The 16503-nt window shown below is 47.7% G+C and overlaps 1 protein-coding gene across 2 annotated transcripts in view; it reads left to right on the forward strand.

Moving 5' to 3' along the window:
- Positions 1 to 759: 759 nt before the first annotated feature.
- The window catches only part of LOC143827472 (protein eva-1 homolog C-like), a 161926-nt gene continuing 146182 nt past the window's right edge, over positions 760 to 16503 (forward strand). Inside the window, exon 1 of one of the 2 annotated variants that reach the window (XM_077317044.1) lies at positions 760 to 1048. In XM_077317044.1, coding sequence (XP_077173159.1) covers positions 949 to 1048 — 100 coding nt within the window. In that variant the 5' untranslated portion in view covers positions 760 to 948. The remainder of the gene's footprint in view (positions 1049 to 16503) is intronic. The other variant, XM_077317054.1, reaches the window with a different exon arrangement.

Consider the following 16503-nt stretch of genomic DNA (forward strand, 5'->3'; position numbering starts at 1 on the left):
AATTTGCCACACTCCTGCTACAATGAATCTGTGTGGAATGGGCCTAAGTTTCTACAATTATGTTTCTTTCAGATATTTATGGCTAGAATATTCTGAATGAGATCGATGAAGGTTTATTCCTCCTGTTGGTGAGTTGTATAACTAAGAGTTTTCAGTTTTTATAATGTATAGGTGTGTATGTTTGGAAAAAAGCATGGCACCATTTACACCAGAATGGTGGTTTTGAATGGAATTAAGGAAGGATTTCTCCTCCTGTTGAATGGCTTGAAAAAGAATTCTAGAACTGGGGTGTTCTACATGGCTCCGCCCCTTTCTACAATAATCAACAATTATAAACAGCCATATTCTTCAACCACAGCCCTTCTCAGCATCTTCAATCAAAATATTTTTGAAACCAAAAGACTTTGGCCGTTCAACTTGTAACACACGTGTAATTTCTGAATATAAATCCTGTTTGTACAAATTGCAATATTTTGAGTTATAAACAATGCAGGAATGGCTTCGTAAAATTATAGTGTCTTTGGTGATAGGGTACATTGGATTCCCGATACTCTGGCTTCCTTTTTTAATATATCGTCTTGCTCTAACCAAGCAGGTTAGAAACAGGCCTTCCCCCCCCATGTTTTCCAGACATCAGTTCATAACAGAGAAACTTTGACAGAACTTTCCCTCTCGTGCTGGATAGGAAGAATGGGGCTTTAGGACCCTGGGAACGCCACCAAGGACCAGGTAGGTTTGTCTCCTTCGTTTCACTCACTCTGGGATCTCTTCCCTCCTAGCGAAAGAGAGTTCAGTGTGAACTTAGCCAGAGGTTTCCCAAGCTTTTCCAGCTGCGATCAGTCCCTGCCATGGGAGCCCCGGGGATCTTCCTGCAATGAGAAGGGGTTCGACTGCCCGGGAGAAAAGGTTTTTGTCAAGAAAACAACAGATAGTCCAGGGTAGCTGAGGATGAACATCCTGCCCGCTGCCTTCTCCCCTGTCTTGTTCATAGGGATCATGTGCTGGACAGTTTCCGGCAAGTTTGCGGAGAGTTCTTCTGACTTCTCAGGTAGGGAAGCAGCATCTCTCCCGATCCTTTGGAAATGCAACGTGGTGTTTTGTTTGGTGTCGAGAAGGGGGCAAGCAGACAGGGTGGGCTGGCGGGTGGGGGGTGGGTGGGTGGGAATCGATCTGCCTTAGCTCCATGGGCAACATTTGCTCCTGGGGAAGGGAGCCTACGATATTCCTTTCTTCGAGAAGAGGAGATGGATTGGCTTGACAAGAAACTATTCTTTAGCTCGAGGGGAGGGGATTTGTCTGAACTGCTGTGCAGTGGGAGAAGGGAAGTCTGATAGGGGCAGCCGGTGTATATTTTGTTGGAAACGCACCGTCCGAAATGACAAACAAGTTCTGCATGTTTGAACTGGCACCAGAGTCCAGTCTGGGTCGATTCCTTACCCGCGTTGAATAATAAGTCGTCTTCACTGGCAGAATGGCAATCCACGCTGTCTTCTTTCAACTTGCAGGCAGGGTCAGGAGGCTGCCTTTGCGCAGAGTTGCCACGGCTGTTTTGGGTTTTGTTCGAAACAAAGATGCGCTTGAAAGATATGAAACGCCGGATCTGTGACGGCTGGGCTGTAATACTTGGCATGCTGGTCGCTGTGACTGGGGAAGCACCTCAGAGATGGGGTCAGGTGCTAAATTCAAACGGATGCCTTTAAAAAGGTGTGTGTGTGTGTTGGTGGTGGTGGTGGGGAACACAGCTTCTAGATTCTCTGATCTCTCGACTCTCAGTAGATTCTCTGATCTGTGTGATTGTAAGTGCTTTTCCTTCGCCCGACTGGCATCAGGTTATAGAACTTGCCTGTCAAAATATCACAACAGTGCAATTTTATTTCTGAGGCTGTGCAAATGTGGGGAACTGGCAGTCTTCAAGCAAAGGTTGGATACGCACTTTTCGTGGATGCTTTAGGATGCTGTGGGCTGATCCAGCATTGAGCAGGGGGTTGGACTAGATGGCCTGTATGGCCCCTTCCAACTCTGTGATTCTGTGATTCTGTGAACAGTATGTGGGGAAGGGAAAGCATTTGGTGGTTGCTGAGCTGGGGAGAAGCACAATGCAGCAATCGGGTGATCCGATCCTTTGCATGGTCACGCTCCCCAAAAGTCCAATAGTCCCTTCAAGATTGTGGTTGGCAGAGGCTGTTTCTTCAGAGGCAAGTTGACTCAGAAGCCAGCCCCACAGAGTTCAATGGAGGTTATCCTTGCCTGAAGCATCCACTGTGTGATTGAGGGGGGTGGGGTGGGGGGCTTGCCAGTCTGTTCCTTTCCACCCAGGATTGCAACTTTAATTCCTTTTGCCTGGAGTGCCTGGGACGTGCCCTGCGTCTAGTCCCTGGGAGGGGCCTTTTGGCTGCTGCCCACAGAGCTCAGTTCCCGTGGACTGGGAGCATTGAAGCATTTACCACGCATAGCGATCACCCCTCTTTTCTTTGACGCGGCACGCTCTCTGCATATGGGGATGAAATTTCAGGAATCCAAAAGGGATATATCTGGTTGCGATTTGGCTTGCTGGGCATCACAGCTGAATGTTTCCTCTCCTTGTTGATTTTCAGCCCCCCTACCCAGTTATTAGCTGCATCAAGTGGTAGAGCAGGGGTGAATGGGGAAGGTAGCTAGATGCAGGGGTAGTCAAACTGCGGCCCTCCAGATGTCCATGGACTACAATTCCCATGAGCCCCTGCCAGCGAATGCTGGCAGGGGCTCATGGGAGTTGTAGTCCATGGTCACCTGGAGGGCCACAGTTTGACTACCCCTGCTACAGAGCGTTCAGTTTGCTCGACAGAGTTGTAGTGATGGTATGAACTGAATTCTTATTTGCTGTATGTATTACTGTTATACATCTTGTCAACTGGACTCTCTTTCTGCATAATGCCAATAAAGGCCTAATGTACAGAGCAGGGGTGGCCAATTGGCAGGGGCTCATGGGAACTGTAGTCCAAGAACATTTGGAGAGCCACGGTTTGGCCTCCCTTGATATAGTGAATCTTGGCACCAGCTTTGATTTGGCTGGCGTGGTGTCGTGGTTAAGAGCCGTGGCCTCTAATCCGGAGAGCCGGGTTTGATTCCCTGCTCTTCCACGTGCAGCCAGCTGGATGACCTCAGGCCAGTGACAGTTCTCTTAGTGCTGTTATCACAGAGCAGTTCTGTCAGAGCTCTCTCAGCCTCACCCACCTCACAGGGTATCTGTTGCGGGGAGAGGAAGGGGAGGTGATTGTAAGTCACTGGGGGCTCCTTTGAATCGTGAAAAGCAGGGGATAAAAACCCTTTTTCTTCTTCTTGGGCCAGACCACAGTTATAGATATGGAATCTGAGGCTACTGAGATTGATGTCCTGTACATCAAACTTCCTTGTAAGAAGTAAATTCTGCTGAGTGGAAGTAGCAGAGGATACAGTAAAGTATTCCCCCCCAGAGGGACGGACCAGAACCAATGGGATGAAATTAATTCAAAAGAAATTCCGTCTAAACATCCGGAAGAAGTTCCTGACAGTTAGAGCGGTTCCTCAGTGGAACAGGCTTCCTCGGGAAGTGGTGGGTTCTCCATCTTTGGAAATTTTTAAACAGAGGCTGGAGAGCCATCTGACGGAGAGGCTGATTCTGTGAAGGTTCAAAGGGATGGCAGGTAACAGTGGATGAGCGATAGGATTTTGTGTCCTGCATAGTGCATGGGGCTGGACTAGATGACCCATGAGGTCCCTTCCAACTCTAGGATCCTATGATTCTAAGTAAAACTGAAGTGATAATGGTTGGGGAAGGTATTTATCCTTGAATTCTGATGCTGTCCAACCAACCAGAATTGCCCTGATAAGGGATACATCTGGCCCCATCTGTGTGTTTTGAGAGCTGCGTTAGAGGGGTGGCTAGGCATGCCTTTGGCCGCCTCCATTCCACCGGGACACTTCCCACTTTGGCAGCCTTTGATCCACCTCGTTGCGCTGATCCATGCCCTGATATCACTGCTCCATCAGAACAGCTGGCTGCATGTAGGGGAGGAGCAGGGAATCAAACGCAGCTCGCCAGATTAGAAGTCCGCACTCCTAACCACTACACCAGGCTGGCTCATGTTGAGTAGGCTTTATGGTTAGGCAGCATCCAAATCATCCAAATAAACAATAATAATAAATAGGTGAGTGACAGCAAGCTTTTAAAAATGTTTCTGAGTAAGCCCCAGAACTTTCTGTCTCGGTCTAAGGTTGTGGTTCAGGGGCGGGGGGAACACAGTGAAGTTGAATCCGGACAAGACGGAGGTGATGCTGGTCAGCGATGTCCTAGAGGTCTTGGGGTACCTACTCTGGATAGGGTGGGTCCTGTTGCCCAGAGCAACTTGGTAAAAAACCTTGGTGAACAACTTTTGGAGTGTTATTTGATCCTGTCTTTAAAAGAAGAAGAAGAAGTAGGCAACCAAGGAGGCCAAGAATGCTTTTTTCTCAGCTGGAAAAAAAGCCGTGAGTCTCTTCCTCTTGTACCGTTTGGTGGGGGAATCTTTTCTTTTTGACCTTGTGGTATACACTGGGTGGCTGTTGGCCATCTCTCCGTCCGATGTGAGCAGCCACTGCATCCAGCTTTGGGTCCACAGTGTTGGGGGGCCAAGTGGCCTATGGCCAGCACATACACTACTGAATCATTCTTCACCTACTGGGACAGGTGTCATTGGATACTGGCAAGTTCGGGTGTGTGGCTCCCACTGCTTGTAGGGGCCTGATAGGGCCCAGTGCTCTCCCATCAAGTATGGCACCCAGCGTGTGAGCCCCGGTCACCATACACTAAATAGACCGTTGATCCAACCTTCTACATTGTGTCTCCAGACTTCATCTTGTTAGTTCTGAAATTACCTCAGATTGCCCACTATGAATAATAGATTGACCCATTAGAAGTGACCCAGTGTCATGCATTCTGTCCCATATAGATATGAGAGGGACTCAGAGAAATCCTCAGAAAGAGAACCATTCCCTTGGCAACAGGAACTAGGCACCAACTCCACGGTTAGGCAGGCTGCCCAGAGGCCTGCATTCTTTACTGACGTCACAAAAGTGGAATCACGTCACAATGACTCATACCTTTACATTATCTTTATTGTTAAAGATTATCCTTTTTATAGAGAACCATTGTTTACATTTTTATACAGAGAGATTTGTATTGCTATTTTATTTTGTTCTTAACTGAAAAGATTTGCAAATACTATTGTAAGTCACTTTGAACCATGAGAAAAAGTGCAATATACATGTTTCAACCAATAATGACTATTGGATAATTTTTCACACCGGAATTTAGCAGTTTTTTATATACTCCTTCTCGGACATGGCTGGTTCCTGATATGCTGATCCAACGATATAGGCTAGATATCAGGAAAAAGATTTTCACAGTCAGAGTAGTTCAGCAGTGGAATAGGCTGCCTAAGGAGGTGGTGAGCTCCCCCTCACTGGAAGTCTTCAAGCAAAGGTTGGATACACACTTTTCTTGGATGCTTTAGGATGCTTTGGGCTGATCCTGCATTGAGCAGGGGGTTGGACTAGATTTCATCCCAGAAATGAAGTCATCTGGCCGCGCCTCCCTGCCATGCCCCTGGAAAGAGACATATCACCAGAAGAGACATACCACCAGATGTGATGTCATCCAGACACTCCCACCATATGTGACCAAGTCACGTCCCACTGCCACATCACAGGAAGTGATGTCACAAGACCACTCCTCTCCTCCTACGTCACCAGAATGGACACGTCTTATCCCCCCTTACATTTGACTGGTGCATATTAAATTAACAACTGCATTGCTAGAGTTGCCAACCTCTGGGCTGCAGAATCCCTGGGGTTCTTTTGTTTGAGTTGGGCAGAACCTCTGTTTTAAATCCCTGCTTTAGAAGATGGACTCTATGGCAGGGGTAGTCAACCTGTGGTCCTCCAGATGTCCATGGACTACAATTCCCAGGAGCCCCTGCCAGCGAATGCTGGCAGGGGCTCCTGGGAATTGTAGTCCATGGACATCTGGAGGACCACAGGTTGACTACCCCTGCTCTATGGTACTGTACTCCACTGAGGTCCTGTCCTCTCCAGGATCCATTCCAAAAATTTTCAGCCTGGAGGGGTCAGGGGGGGACCTGGCAGCCCTAATCATAATAAGGTCCTTTTAAAGTGTTTACCATGGTTGCCTGTTTTTGAGGTCAGTCCAGGGTGCTGATTTAACCCAAAGCCCTTCACACCCTGAGCTGTAATTACAGGGCTGCCCCTCCCATATGAGTCCACAAGCCATGAAGATTTTGGCCATAGTCTCTGTCTCTCTGTGTCTCTCTCTCCCTCCCCTTCTGCAAGGGAATAAACATCCTTTCAAAATCACTGGTATAGTTCTGCAGGAATCTTACTAGGCAAGGTGTGTTACTGTGCCAAAAGAGTGTATCTCTGCAAGCAAGAGTATGCTATGTATATGTATAAAGAATAGGAGAAACATGAGTCATTTGCCTGTGGTCTTCTGCCAATATTGGAACAAGCAGAGTTCTCAGGCCACAAGATGATCCATCACACCAACCCATCACCCTGATATTGTATTTCAGCTTCACTCCTGTTGTTAGATCAACTCCACCGTCCCAAAACCCAAGTTTTCAATATGTGTCACGCTAGAGGCTGAGATGTAACCTGAGATGAATGAATAAAAATTCCTTTTATGTGAAGTATTTCAGCTACAGGAAGACCTTCTGAAGTATTCTAAAAGCTTTTCAAACGTGGCGCATGTTGAACAGAGAAAGGGGGGGAAATAGCACTTATAACCTGCTTGAACGATGTGCCAACTGTGTTATGGGGACCTTTCATGTTTACGCTTGGATCTTAGCCTTGTTACGTCATCCTCATTTTAAACGTTGCGTAGATCTAATGATGAAGGTGCTTTGATCAAGGAGATCCATCACATATTAAAGCTCTGTTTATTCTTGTTCTGCTCGTAGCCTTTTAGCAGAGAAAAAAGGAAGTTTCTTGGGGAAGTGTAAGTCAGTATGAATTCACAGTAATCAGAGCTGTAACAGTAATGCCTCATCTGCAAGCCATTTCTGTGCTGGGAGGTAATTGCAGTTCGCATTTAAGGAATGCCCTTCAACATAAGGCATGGAGGTAATTTATAAAATGCCTTATTTTATTGCAGGCCCTGTGCTTAAAAGCCGAGATTTCCCTAAATAAAGAAAATGGATTAAACCCTTTTTGCATTTGTTGCTGCAGAAAAGAAGTTAGGCTTGGTGTTGGAAGTCTTAAGAAGAGGAGAGTTCTAGCTTGCTAACATATTGATTTCTGGTGTGGGCGTGACATGTCATGGCAGGACAGTGTTGCCAACTCCCGTTTGGGAAATATCTGGAGATTTGAGGGGTGGAAATTGCTGTTGAAAGAGTTTGAATATGCAGAGAAGGAGGAGCACCAGTCCACTTTAAGAATAAAATAGGTTTCATTCAGAAGGGAAGCAGCTATGTATAGACAGAGGGAGAGAGAAAGAGATCTAGATAGCTGTTGTCTGCAGTTGTTCTTCTGTTCAACTGCTGCTCTGGAGGCAAGCGGGGAGGAAATGTTCTCAAAAGGAAGGAAGTATTCTGTTGATCCAATCAGGATTAGGGTTGCGTGCTCCTGCAAGCACCAAAGCCTGAGGTGGCCAGTGCCATGGAGGGAGGGGTGCCAGCCAGTGCCCACACATAAGTGCAAAGCTCTGCACCTGCATGGTATGCATGGTACGCCTCTGTACCATGCATGGTACGCCGCCGATGCCCCTCCCCTCCTCTCCGCGGCGCAGGCTGCCTGCCTTTAGCTTTGGGACTCGCCAAAGTGGCTGAAGCGCGCCGGAGGGCGCAACCCGAAACAGGACACTGGAGGAGATAACATGAAGATCATTAAGATGCCTATTTATGCTAAATATACATCTCCTCTGATGCCCCCTGCAGGACACCCTTTAAATTCTGCTCAGTTACGCACGTTGCAGATCTTGCATATCCCAACACCTGTGGGGGGTAAGTAGGGTTGCCAGCTAGAGCTGTCAGCCTCCAGGTGGCAAATCCAATGAAGAGTTCAGGTTGGATCCAGAGAACATGACGAGAAGGAAGATCTGAAAAGTGGCTCACATTAATAAAATTCAACATATGACTTTGCATTTTTATTACAGCACCAAAATGATATAATAGAAAGGCAAAGTCATGTGTTGAGACTGGAACTTCATTAATTGGAGCCACTGTTTGGATCTCCCTTCGCGTTGCCACCTCCAGGTGGTGGCTGGTGATCTCCTGCAATTTCAACTCATCTCCAGGTGACAGGGCTCAGTTTAACTGGAGAAAGTGGTATCTTTGGAAGGTGGACTCCATGGCATTAGGCACTATGATTAGGCATTAGGCACTCCGTGGCATTAGGCACTCCCCTCCCCAAACCTTGCGCTCTCCAGGCTACACCCCCCAGATCTCCAGATATTTCTCAACCCAGAGCTGGCAACACTATTGTGTTCCCCGGGGGAAATGGCTACACTGGAGGGGGGGGGGTGTATTGTGGCATTATACCCCCCTGGAGTTCCTGGCACACCCAGGCTCCACCTCCCAAATCTCCAGGGATTTCCAACCCAGAGCTGCAGCATTACAGAATCTGAGATAATACCTTTTTTTTGAGACCAATGAGAAGCATGAACCTGGAACTAAACTATACACCAAACTGGGCCTACCTCCCCTCATCCCCCCATTCCCACATGTCCCCCTGCCCCTCCTATTCCTCACGACTTAGTTGCTCTTATGTTGCAGCACCAAACAGACAACAGCAGCAGGCAACATTTTTAAACTTTCCATTTAGTAGTAACTTGAATTTAGGATGTTTCTTATTATGTATTATTTATTGTTCAAATGTCATGTATTTTCTTGAGTTTCACAGCCCTGAAATGGCCAGTCCAAGAGGGGCAGTATACAAATCAAACAATAAACCAGGGGTAGTCAAACTGCGGCCCTCCAGATGTCCGTGGACTACAATTCCCAGGAGCATTCGCTGGCAGGGGCTCCTGGGAATTGTAGTCCACGGACATCTGGAGGGCCGCAGTTTGAATAAAGGTAAAGGTAAAGGTATCCCTTGTGCAAGCACTGAGTCATGTCTGACCCTTGGGGTGACGCCCTCTAGCGTTTTCATGGCAGACTCAATACGGGGTGGTTTGCCAGTGCCTTCCCCAGTCATTACCGTTTACCCCCCAGCAAGCTGGGTACTCATTTTACCGACCTCGGAAGGATGGAAGGCTGAGTCAACCTTGAGCCGGCTGCTGGGGTTGAACTCCCAACCTCATGGGCAAAGCTTTCAGACGGCTGCCTTACCACTCTGCGCCACAAGAGGCTCATGCAGTTTGAATACCCCTGCAATAAACAAACAAACAAATATGGTGATAGGGACCTTAAATTTACAATGGCAGTTGCAAAATTTGTTTAGGCCCTTACGTCCCCTAAGTTTAAACCATGTGCCTTATTACGATTTTGTACCAAGGAGTTTCTAAAGGAGAAGCAAAGGAAAGGCTTGAAATGCCAGAATTCAGCTGGACCCATTATGCACGGCAGCATCTATGCCGGGATGCTGCCGTTCTGTTGCGGCGGGGCAAAAAGCTCCACCGTTCCCCATTTATGCATGGGGGAGGGGCTCCCCTGGCCCAAGCTGGCTGCACCAACGCATTGGCCCTACACATGCAACGCGGGGCTGGAAGTCATAGCATCGGCGGCAGGGGGGATCAGGGGCATGCTCCCCTCCAGCTCTTCCAACTATGCACAGGGCTAGCCCGACCTAGCCCGACCTAGGCCTCGCCTGCACCCGTGGTGGATGCTGGCCCGCAGAAGAATCCGTGTTTTCTTAACGTGGGTCTTCTGAGGGCCTGTGTCGGGCCAGGCCTCAGATGGAGGCAATGTCATGCATAATCGGGGATTTTCCCCAAAAGCCCTGTTGCTGCCATCATGGGCATTCCAGACCATGCATAATCGGTCCTGGTGAAGCATTATTTATTGATTTATCCGCTTTATGTCTAGGATGCCTTTCTCCTAGTGAGAAAACACTTCCCATCATTCTCTTCTCCCATCTTTTCCTCACAACAATCCTGTGAGGTAGGATAGGCTGAGTGTGTGATATGTGTGATAGCCCCAATGTCTCCCAGCAAGCTTCCATGGCAGAGTGGAGATGATGGGTCATTGCTGGGACACCTCTTTTGGGAAAACCTGGAAGTGACGTCAGTTTCCTGTAGGAATTGCTGAAAACCCCAAGGTAAAACCATTTCTAACAATTCATAGGGAGGTGTGATATCACTTCAGCGGTTTTGTTGGAATGGGCTCTAGAAAACTGTAAGTGGCCCACAGACACACCTGCATCACTCAGGCTGCCCCTCAGCATGACACAGTCAGAGAAAGAGAGGGAGAAACGCATGCATTCCTCTCTTCAGTCAGTTGAGGCTAGAGGCTTCCTTCACAGCAGGCCTGAAGGGAAGGATGGGGGTACAGTATCCTGAGCAAGGGCTACAATTGACTCTGAGTGGGGGATATTCCACCAATAGGAAAAAAGTAGTCTGGTTTTGTCAGCAGTTGCTGGGTAGATCTCTCAGGCTGCAGGGCATGCTGGTTAACTGGTAAACCATTAATCACAGACTCCAATTCTTCAGAACAGCTCCTTTTATTTAGCAACTCCCGCAACAGACTCCAAATACTGAACAGAGAAAAACAGGCAAACCCATGCACTTTTATACCTTTCAGGCAGCCAGCTGCTGCCTCTGATTGGCTCTAAGCAGAGCAATCTGATTGGCCCTAGAGGAGCAATCTAAGCAATCCAATTGGCCATTAAGCAGAGCAATCCGATTGGCCCCTAAGCGAAGCAATCCGAGTGGCCCTAAGCAGAGCAATCTGATTGGCTCTAGCAAAGCGATCAGGTTCCTTTGATTGGTTAGTTCCTTGGCGGGCAGAAGCCCTCATTTGTATCAGTGTCCAAATGCCCACAGACATAACACTGTCCTTGATCACTAGTTCCTTTTTTACGTGGTATGACTAAATATTGACTCAGAGTTGGGGTGACAAGGTGACTCCATCTTGAGTACTGGCAAGAAATGTTGGTGGGATCCCACCTCTTCACGGTCACCATGTTGCCAATGGCTGCCCATCAATTACTGAGCTCGGTTTCAAGGTACTTTCACATCCTAAGCCATTCATGGCCTTACTCATATCTGCAGGACCGCCTCCCAGCTGATGCCCCACCACAACAGCTTTGCTCATCCCAGCTGTACCTTCTGCAGGTACCATCCTGCAAATGGGGAAAAAAGCAATTCTTGTGTGCTCTATTGTGCTCTCCCCCCTTACAGAATGGCTTTCCTAATGAGGTTAGGAAGGCTTTTGGATTTCCTCAAGCTGTGCAGTCTGGAATTATTTAAGAGAGCTTTTAGCACAGGTAAATAGGAAGGTAAGGTAGTGAAATGGTCATAAAGATGCAGTGATAAAGGAACAGGTTCTGTTACCTGTATTGTCACCAACTATGGTAAGTATACTCAAGATGAAGGAGTTTCTATTAAGCCACTTAATAGTGGCTTAATATCATTTATCATTTATCATTTATTCATTGTATGACACGTGTATAGCACAGCCAGGAGATCCAAGGGTTGGCAGCCGACCTAGGGACATTCAGAGTTAGTTTGCCATTGTCTGCCTCTGTGTCATGACCCCTGGTGTTCTGGAGGAACTACCACCCAGATCCTACGAGGTCTCCCATCCAAATACTAGCCTGGGTTGGCCTTGCTTAGCTTCTGAGTTCTGACAGGATCAGATTTGGCTGGGCTATCAGGGCCAGGGCTAATGTATCATATTTAAAAGGTTGTCCTTTGTTTCAGCTCTGTTTGAGATTTCTGTTTTCAGATCTGTGTCGTCCATACCCTTGCTGTTGTTTAGATCAGGGGTAGTCAACCTGTGGTCTTCCAGATGTCCATGGACTACAATTCCCATGACCCCCTGCAAGCATTTGGATTACAATTCGCTGGCAGAGGCTGATGGGAATTGTAGTCCATGTGGATATCTGGAGGGCCGCAGTTTGACTACCCCTGCCCTGGGGTTTCATGAAAGCCTGGTTGAGAAAGCCTGCTTTAAGGTGACCCTATGAATTGATGACTTCGGAAATGGTTTATTGTTAACAGCCCTGGCTTCCTAGATGGTGTCAATCCATTTTTATGTTTGTAGAAGTGGATGGGCGATGGGGTTGTGAGTGTCCTGCATGGTGCAGGGGGTTGGACTAGATGACCCAGGAGGTCCCTTTCAACTCTATGATTCTGTGCATGAACATTAAAACCTGTCCCTTGAATAGAACTTGGTCGATCCGAAAGGTGCTCTGGGCTCATTTATTATGCTGCTTCAGACCCACCTGAATCCATCCCCTGTGGGGTCTCCCTGTTTTCCTGCTGTCTTCAACTCCCCCCACAGTATTGTCTTTTGCAGCGGCGATTGTCTTCTCATAATGTGACCAAGGCACAAGAGCCTCAATTTAGACATTTGAGCTTCCAGGGCAGCCTTTCCCCATGTTTTGACCGAGGAGGAGCCCCTGAAATAATTTTCAGACTGCGAGTATTCCCAGAAGTGATGTCAGCTGGCCACACTTCCCCACCACAGAACTCCCAGAAATGCCATGCCACTAAAAATTACTTCACCACCTGAGTTAACAGGCAGGCTTGAGGAGGACTGGGGGGGGGGGGGCGGAGGCAGGTAGTAGTTTAAGATGGGAGTAGCTGTGCAGACTCTGTCCCCTCCCAGGTGCAGAAACCACGCAAGAATTCACTCATATTCAGGAGGGGGAGCCATAGAAGCGGCTGATTCCCCAGCTCTGGCTGGTTCATGAAGGCAGGAGGTGAAAGGCCACGGACCCCCTCCAAAGCTCTTGCGGACCCCCAGGGGTCCAGAGACCCCTGGCTTGGAATTTCGGTTCTAAAGAGAATTCAGGCTTGACGATGATGATAAATATGATGGTGATCGTAGTAACAATAAAAATAATTTGTGACTTGGACAACACAGGTGAGCCTCCCTAGATGGAAGGGGAAAGATCCTTTAGGACAGGGGTAGTCAAACTGCAGCCCTCCAGATGTCCATGGACTACAATTCCCATGAGCCCCTGCCAGCGAATGCTGGCAGGGGCTCATGGGAATTGTAGTCCATGGACATCTGGAGGGCCGCAGTTTGACTGCCCCTGCTTTAGAATGACAGAAGTCATGATGATAGAATGATAGAAGTCATTTACTTCTAACATGACACCTTGTTCCTTGCCTGCAAGAGAGCTAATAAGGAAGCCAACACATTGAAATGTTAGCGCAAGGTGCAACAGTCAAAGCACTGGCACCTTCCAGTGAACCAACAACCCCCGGAAAGCTTTTGTGATTCTGGCATGTGCAATTCACTGTTTTGAGGCATTCCCCTGCCCTGCCCACCCCCTCGGAGAATGGCTCGGTTTAAAATGTAAGCCCTCTTTGTTATCTACCTGCTAATTGGTTTGCCATGTTTGTTTGACTTAAAGGGGGGCTGGAGCAGAGGAGGGAGGGGTCATCGCCCAGATTGCATTTAAGCATCTCATAATAAAGGCAGGTTGTCTGCAGAGCCCATTCACCAAATTATCTCTTGCATCTAGGTGCTAACAGCTCCTCAATGAAGCCTAGGCGGACTTTGATATAGAGGGTGAAGACATGAATGTGTTCAGTGGTGTTGAGGGGAAGTCCATTATGCAAAGGTGCAGAAAGATAGTGGGCAGTGAAAAGGAAATATTTGTTAGCTTTTCAGTGTCAGAGCACACACCCCTCCTGTTTTCTCCCTGGTGGAGCTGAGAACGACTGAGCATTTGGGTAATCTGAAGGTTGAACAACTGTCTAACGATCCACAAGTCACTTTTCCCTCCCATTTTGCTCTTCCTTTTAAATGTCACTTTTGGTTTCTTTTAAAATCATAGTCTGACGAAGAGTGCTTGCACTCGAAAGCTCACGCCCTGAATAAATCTTTGTTGATTTTAAAGGTGCTACTGGACTCTGATTTTAAAATCAGCATAAGTGCAGACATGCAGAAACGGACGTATGTTGTCCCTTCTGTTCTACTGTATATTAAAATCCTGTATTGTAATAGGAAATTGGTCAGGAGCGCTCAGATCTTTTAGAAGAAGAAGAGTTGGTTCTTATATGCCGCTTTTCTCTACCCAAAGGAGTCTCAAAGCAGCTTACATTCGCCTTCCCCACAACAGACACCCTGTGAGGTGGGTGAGGCTGAGAGAGCCCTGATATCACTGCTCGGTCAGAACAGCTTTATCAGTGCTGTGGCGAACCCAAGGTCACCCAGCTGGCTGCATGTGGGGGAGCAGGAATAAAACCCAGCTTGCCTGATTAGAAGCTGCCACTCTTAACCATGACACAAAGCTGGCTCTCCAGCTTAAGTCTGATTTGATTTCCAGCTTAAGTCTGATCCTCTGTTAAACAGTGTGACAAGCTTTTATATATTGGGAAGAGCACACTGCTAGGGATAGATTCGGGTGGGTTGCCATGTAGGTCTGAAGTAGCAGAACAAAGTCCGAATCGAGGGGCACCTTAAAGACCAATATAATTTAATTCTGGGTACAAGCATCTGTGTCCATGCACACTTTGCCAGATGAAAGTTTATACCCAGAATTAAACTCAGACTTTGTTCTGCTATAGCCTTTCTCAGCCTTTTTATCGTTGAGAAACCCCTGAAACATTATTCAGGTTTCAAGAACCCTTGGAAGGGGAGCGAGCCGTGTCCATGCCCACCCAGGGCTCCTCCCCTTCCCACCCCCTCCAGGCCCATCATTGGCCATTTTGGGAGGGGGGGGGTGAGTTAAAAACCCTTCCAGGGCAGTCAAGGAACCCCAGGGCTCGACAAAACCCTGGTTGAGAGAACCTGGTCTACTGAGTAGGGATGCCAACTTGCAGTCTCTCAGAACTAATGCTCATCTCCGGACTAGAGGAATCAGTTTCCCCGAATAAAATAGCTGCTTTGTAGGTTGGACTCAATGATGTACCTAGGTTGCCAACCTCCATGTGGCACCTGGAGATCTTCCACTATTACAGCTGATCTCCAGACGACACAGTATTACATTTTGTTTTCGCCACTAAAACTACGTTCCGCACGACGTCGTGAGCAATCTGCAACACTCCTGCAATATTAGTGCCAAAATTGCTTTGTTGTAGCGATTTCCAGGGAATCGGGAAAAGTGGATTCACCCTCAGAAAATCGCTACACTCTTGCCAACAACCTGCAACACTTGTGAAAAAGACCTGTGCGTTCTCAATGTAGCGGTTGCAACAAAGTCCCTCCCCCTGGCTCTCTCCTCTGAACTTCCGGCAAAGCGATCGCCATTTTTTTTCTCAGAGCGAGCAGAAAACAACGAACCAGCGAGGCTTGATTCACCCAGCGAGGCTTCTCCGGCTACAGTCTCTCCACAGAACTGCTTTAAAGCTCCCCTAAGTCCCCAAGCACAACACAGCCCCCTGTTTGCCAGTTCCCTTTAATTTCGGCCAAAAATTGCGCCCGTGCGGGGGGGTATTTTTTTTCCACTCGGGGGTGCGTAGTAACGATGACTCGCCAGCTCACACACCAGCTAGATGGGTCTCTACGTTGCGAGGAATGAAGGCATAGTTGTTGCAATGTGTGTGTGTGTGTGTTTTTGACTGTGCTTAAAGGGAAAGGGGCTTTTCGGGAGCATTACAACAACCGCCCATTGGCTGTTCCGTTTGATTGACGGCCAGGTGCGGGAACAAGCACAGAAAAAAATCACTTCCTTTCTAGCGATTCCTGCGAGACCCGAAACCTGTGGGGAAAAATGAAACGCTACTGGATTCCACTACAAATGCAGGTATGCGGAACGCCGAGATTCCGCTATTTAAAATAGCGTTTCCGCTTTGTGAAACCAATTGGCAACATTGATCCTTGTGCGGAATGGCCCTGATTGATCTACCTTTTATGGCATCCTGGCTAAAGATATATAATTCTGTGGAACAGCAGTAAAAGTACAGCATTTGGGTGCATTTGGGTCAGTGTCCTGAATGTCTGAGTGCCCCACAGAACCCCTTGAATATATTTCACATCTAGCCTTGAATTTGCTGTTAAGTGCCATTTCTGGACTTTTGTACCTTGTTAGGGTGACACTGCCTAATAGCGGAAGAAGCACAGAGTTCAGGTGCAGAGTTACACATCTTGAATGAAGAGTTCTGAAGGGCACTGAAACATTCAGGCTGTTGAATTCTTCACCTGGACTTGGTACTTCTTCCACTCTTCTGCAGAATGACATATTACATATTAGAACAAAGTTTGAGTCCAGTGGCTCTTTTAAGACTGGCAAGTTTAAGAGCTGGTTCTTATATGCTGCTTTTCTCTACCCAAAGGAGTCTCAAAGTGGCTTACAGTCGCCTTCCCTTTCCTCTCCCTACAACAGACACCCTGTGAGGGAGGGGAGGCTGAGAGAGGGTTTGGGGCATATGCTTTAGCA

Source organism: Paroedura picta, chromosome 1 (genome assembly GCF_049243985.1).
Source record: "Paroedura picta isolate Pp20150507F chromosome 1, Ppicta_v3.0, whole genome shotgun sequence".
NCBI classification, from domain to species: Eukaryota; Metazoa; Chordata; class Lepidosauria; order Squamata; family Gekkonidae; genus Paroedura; species Paroedura picta.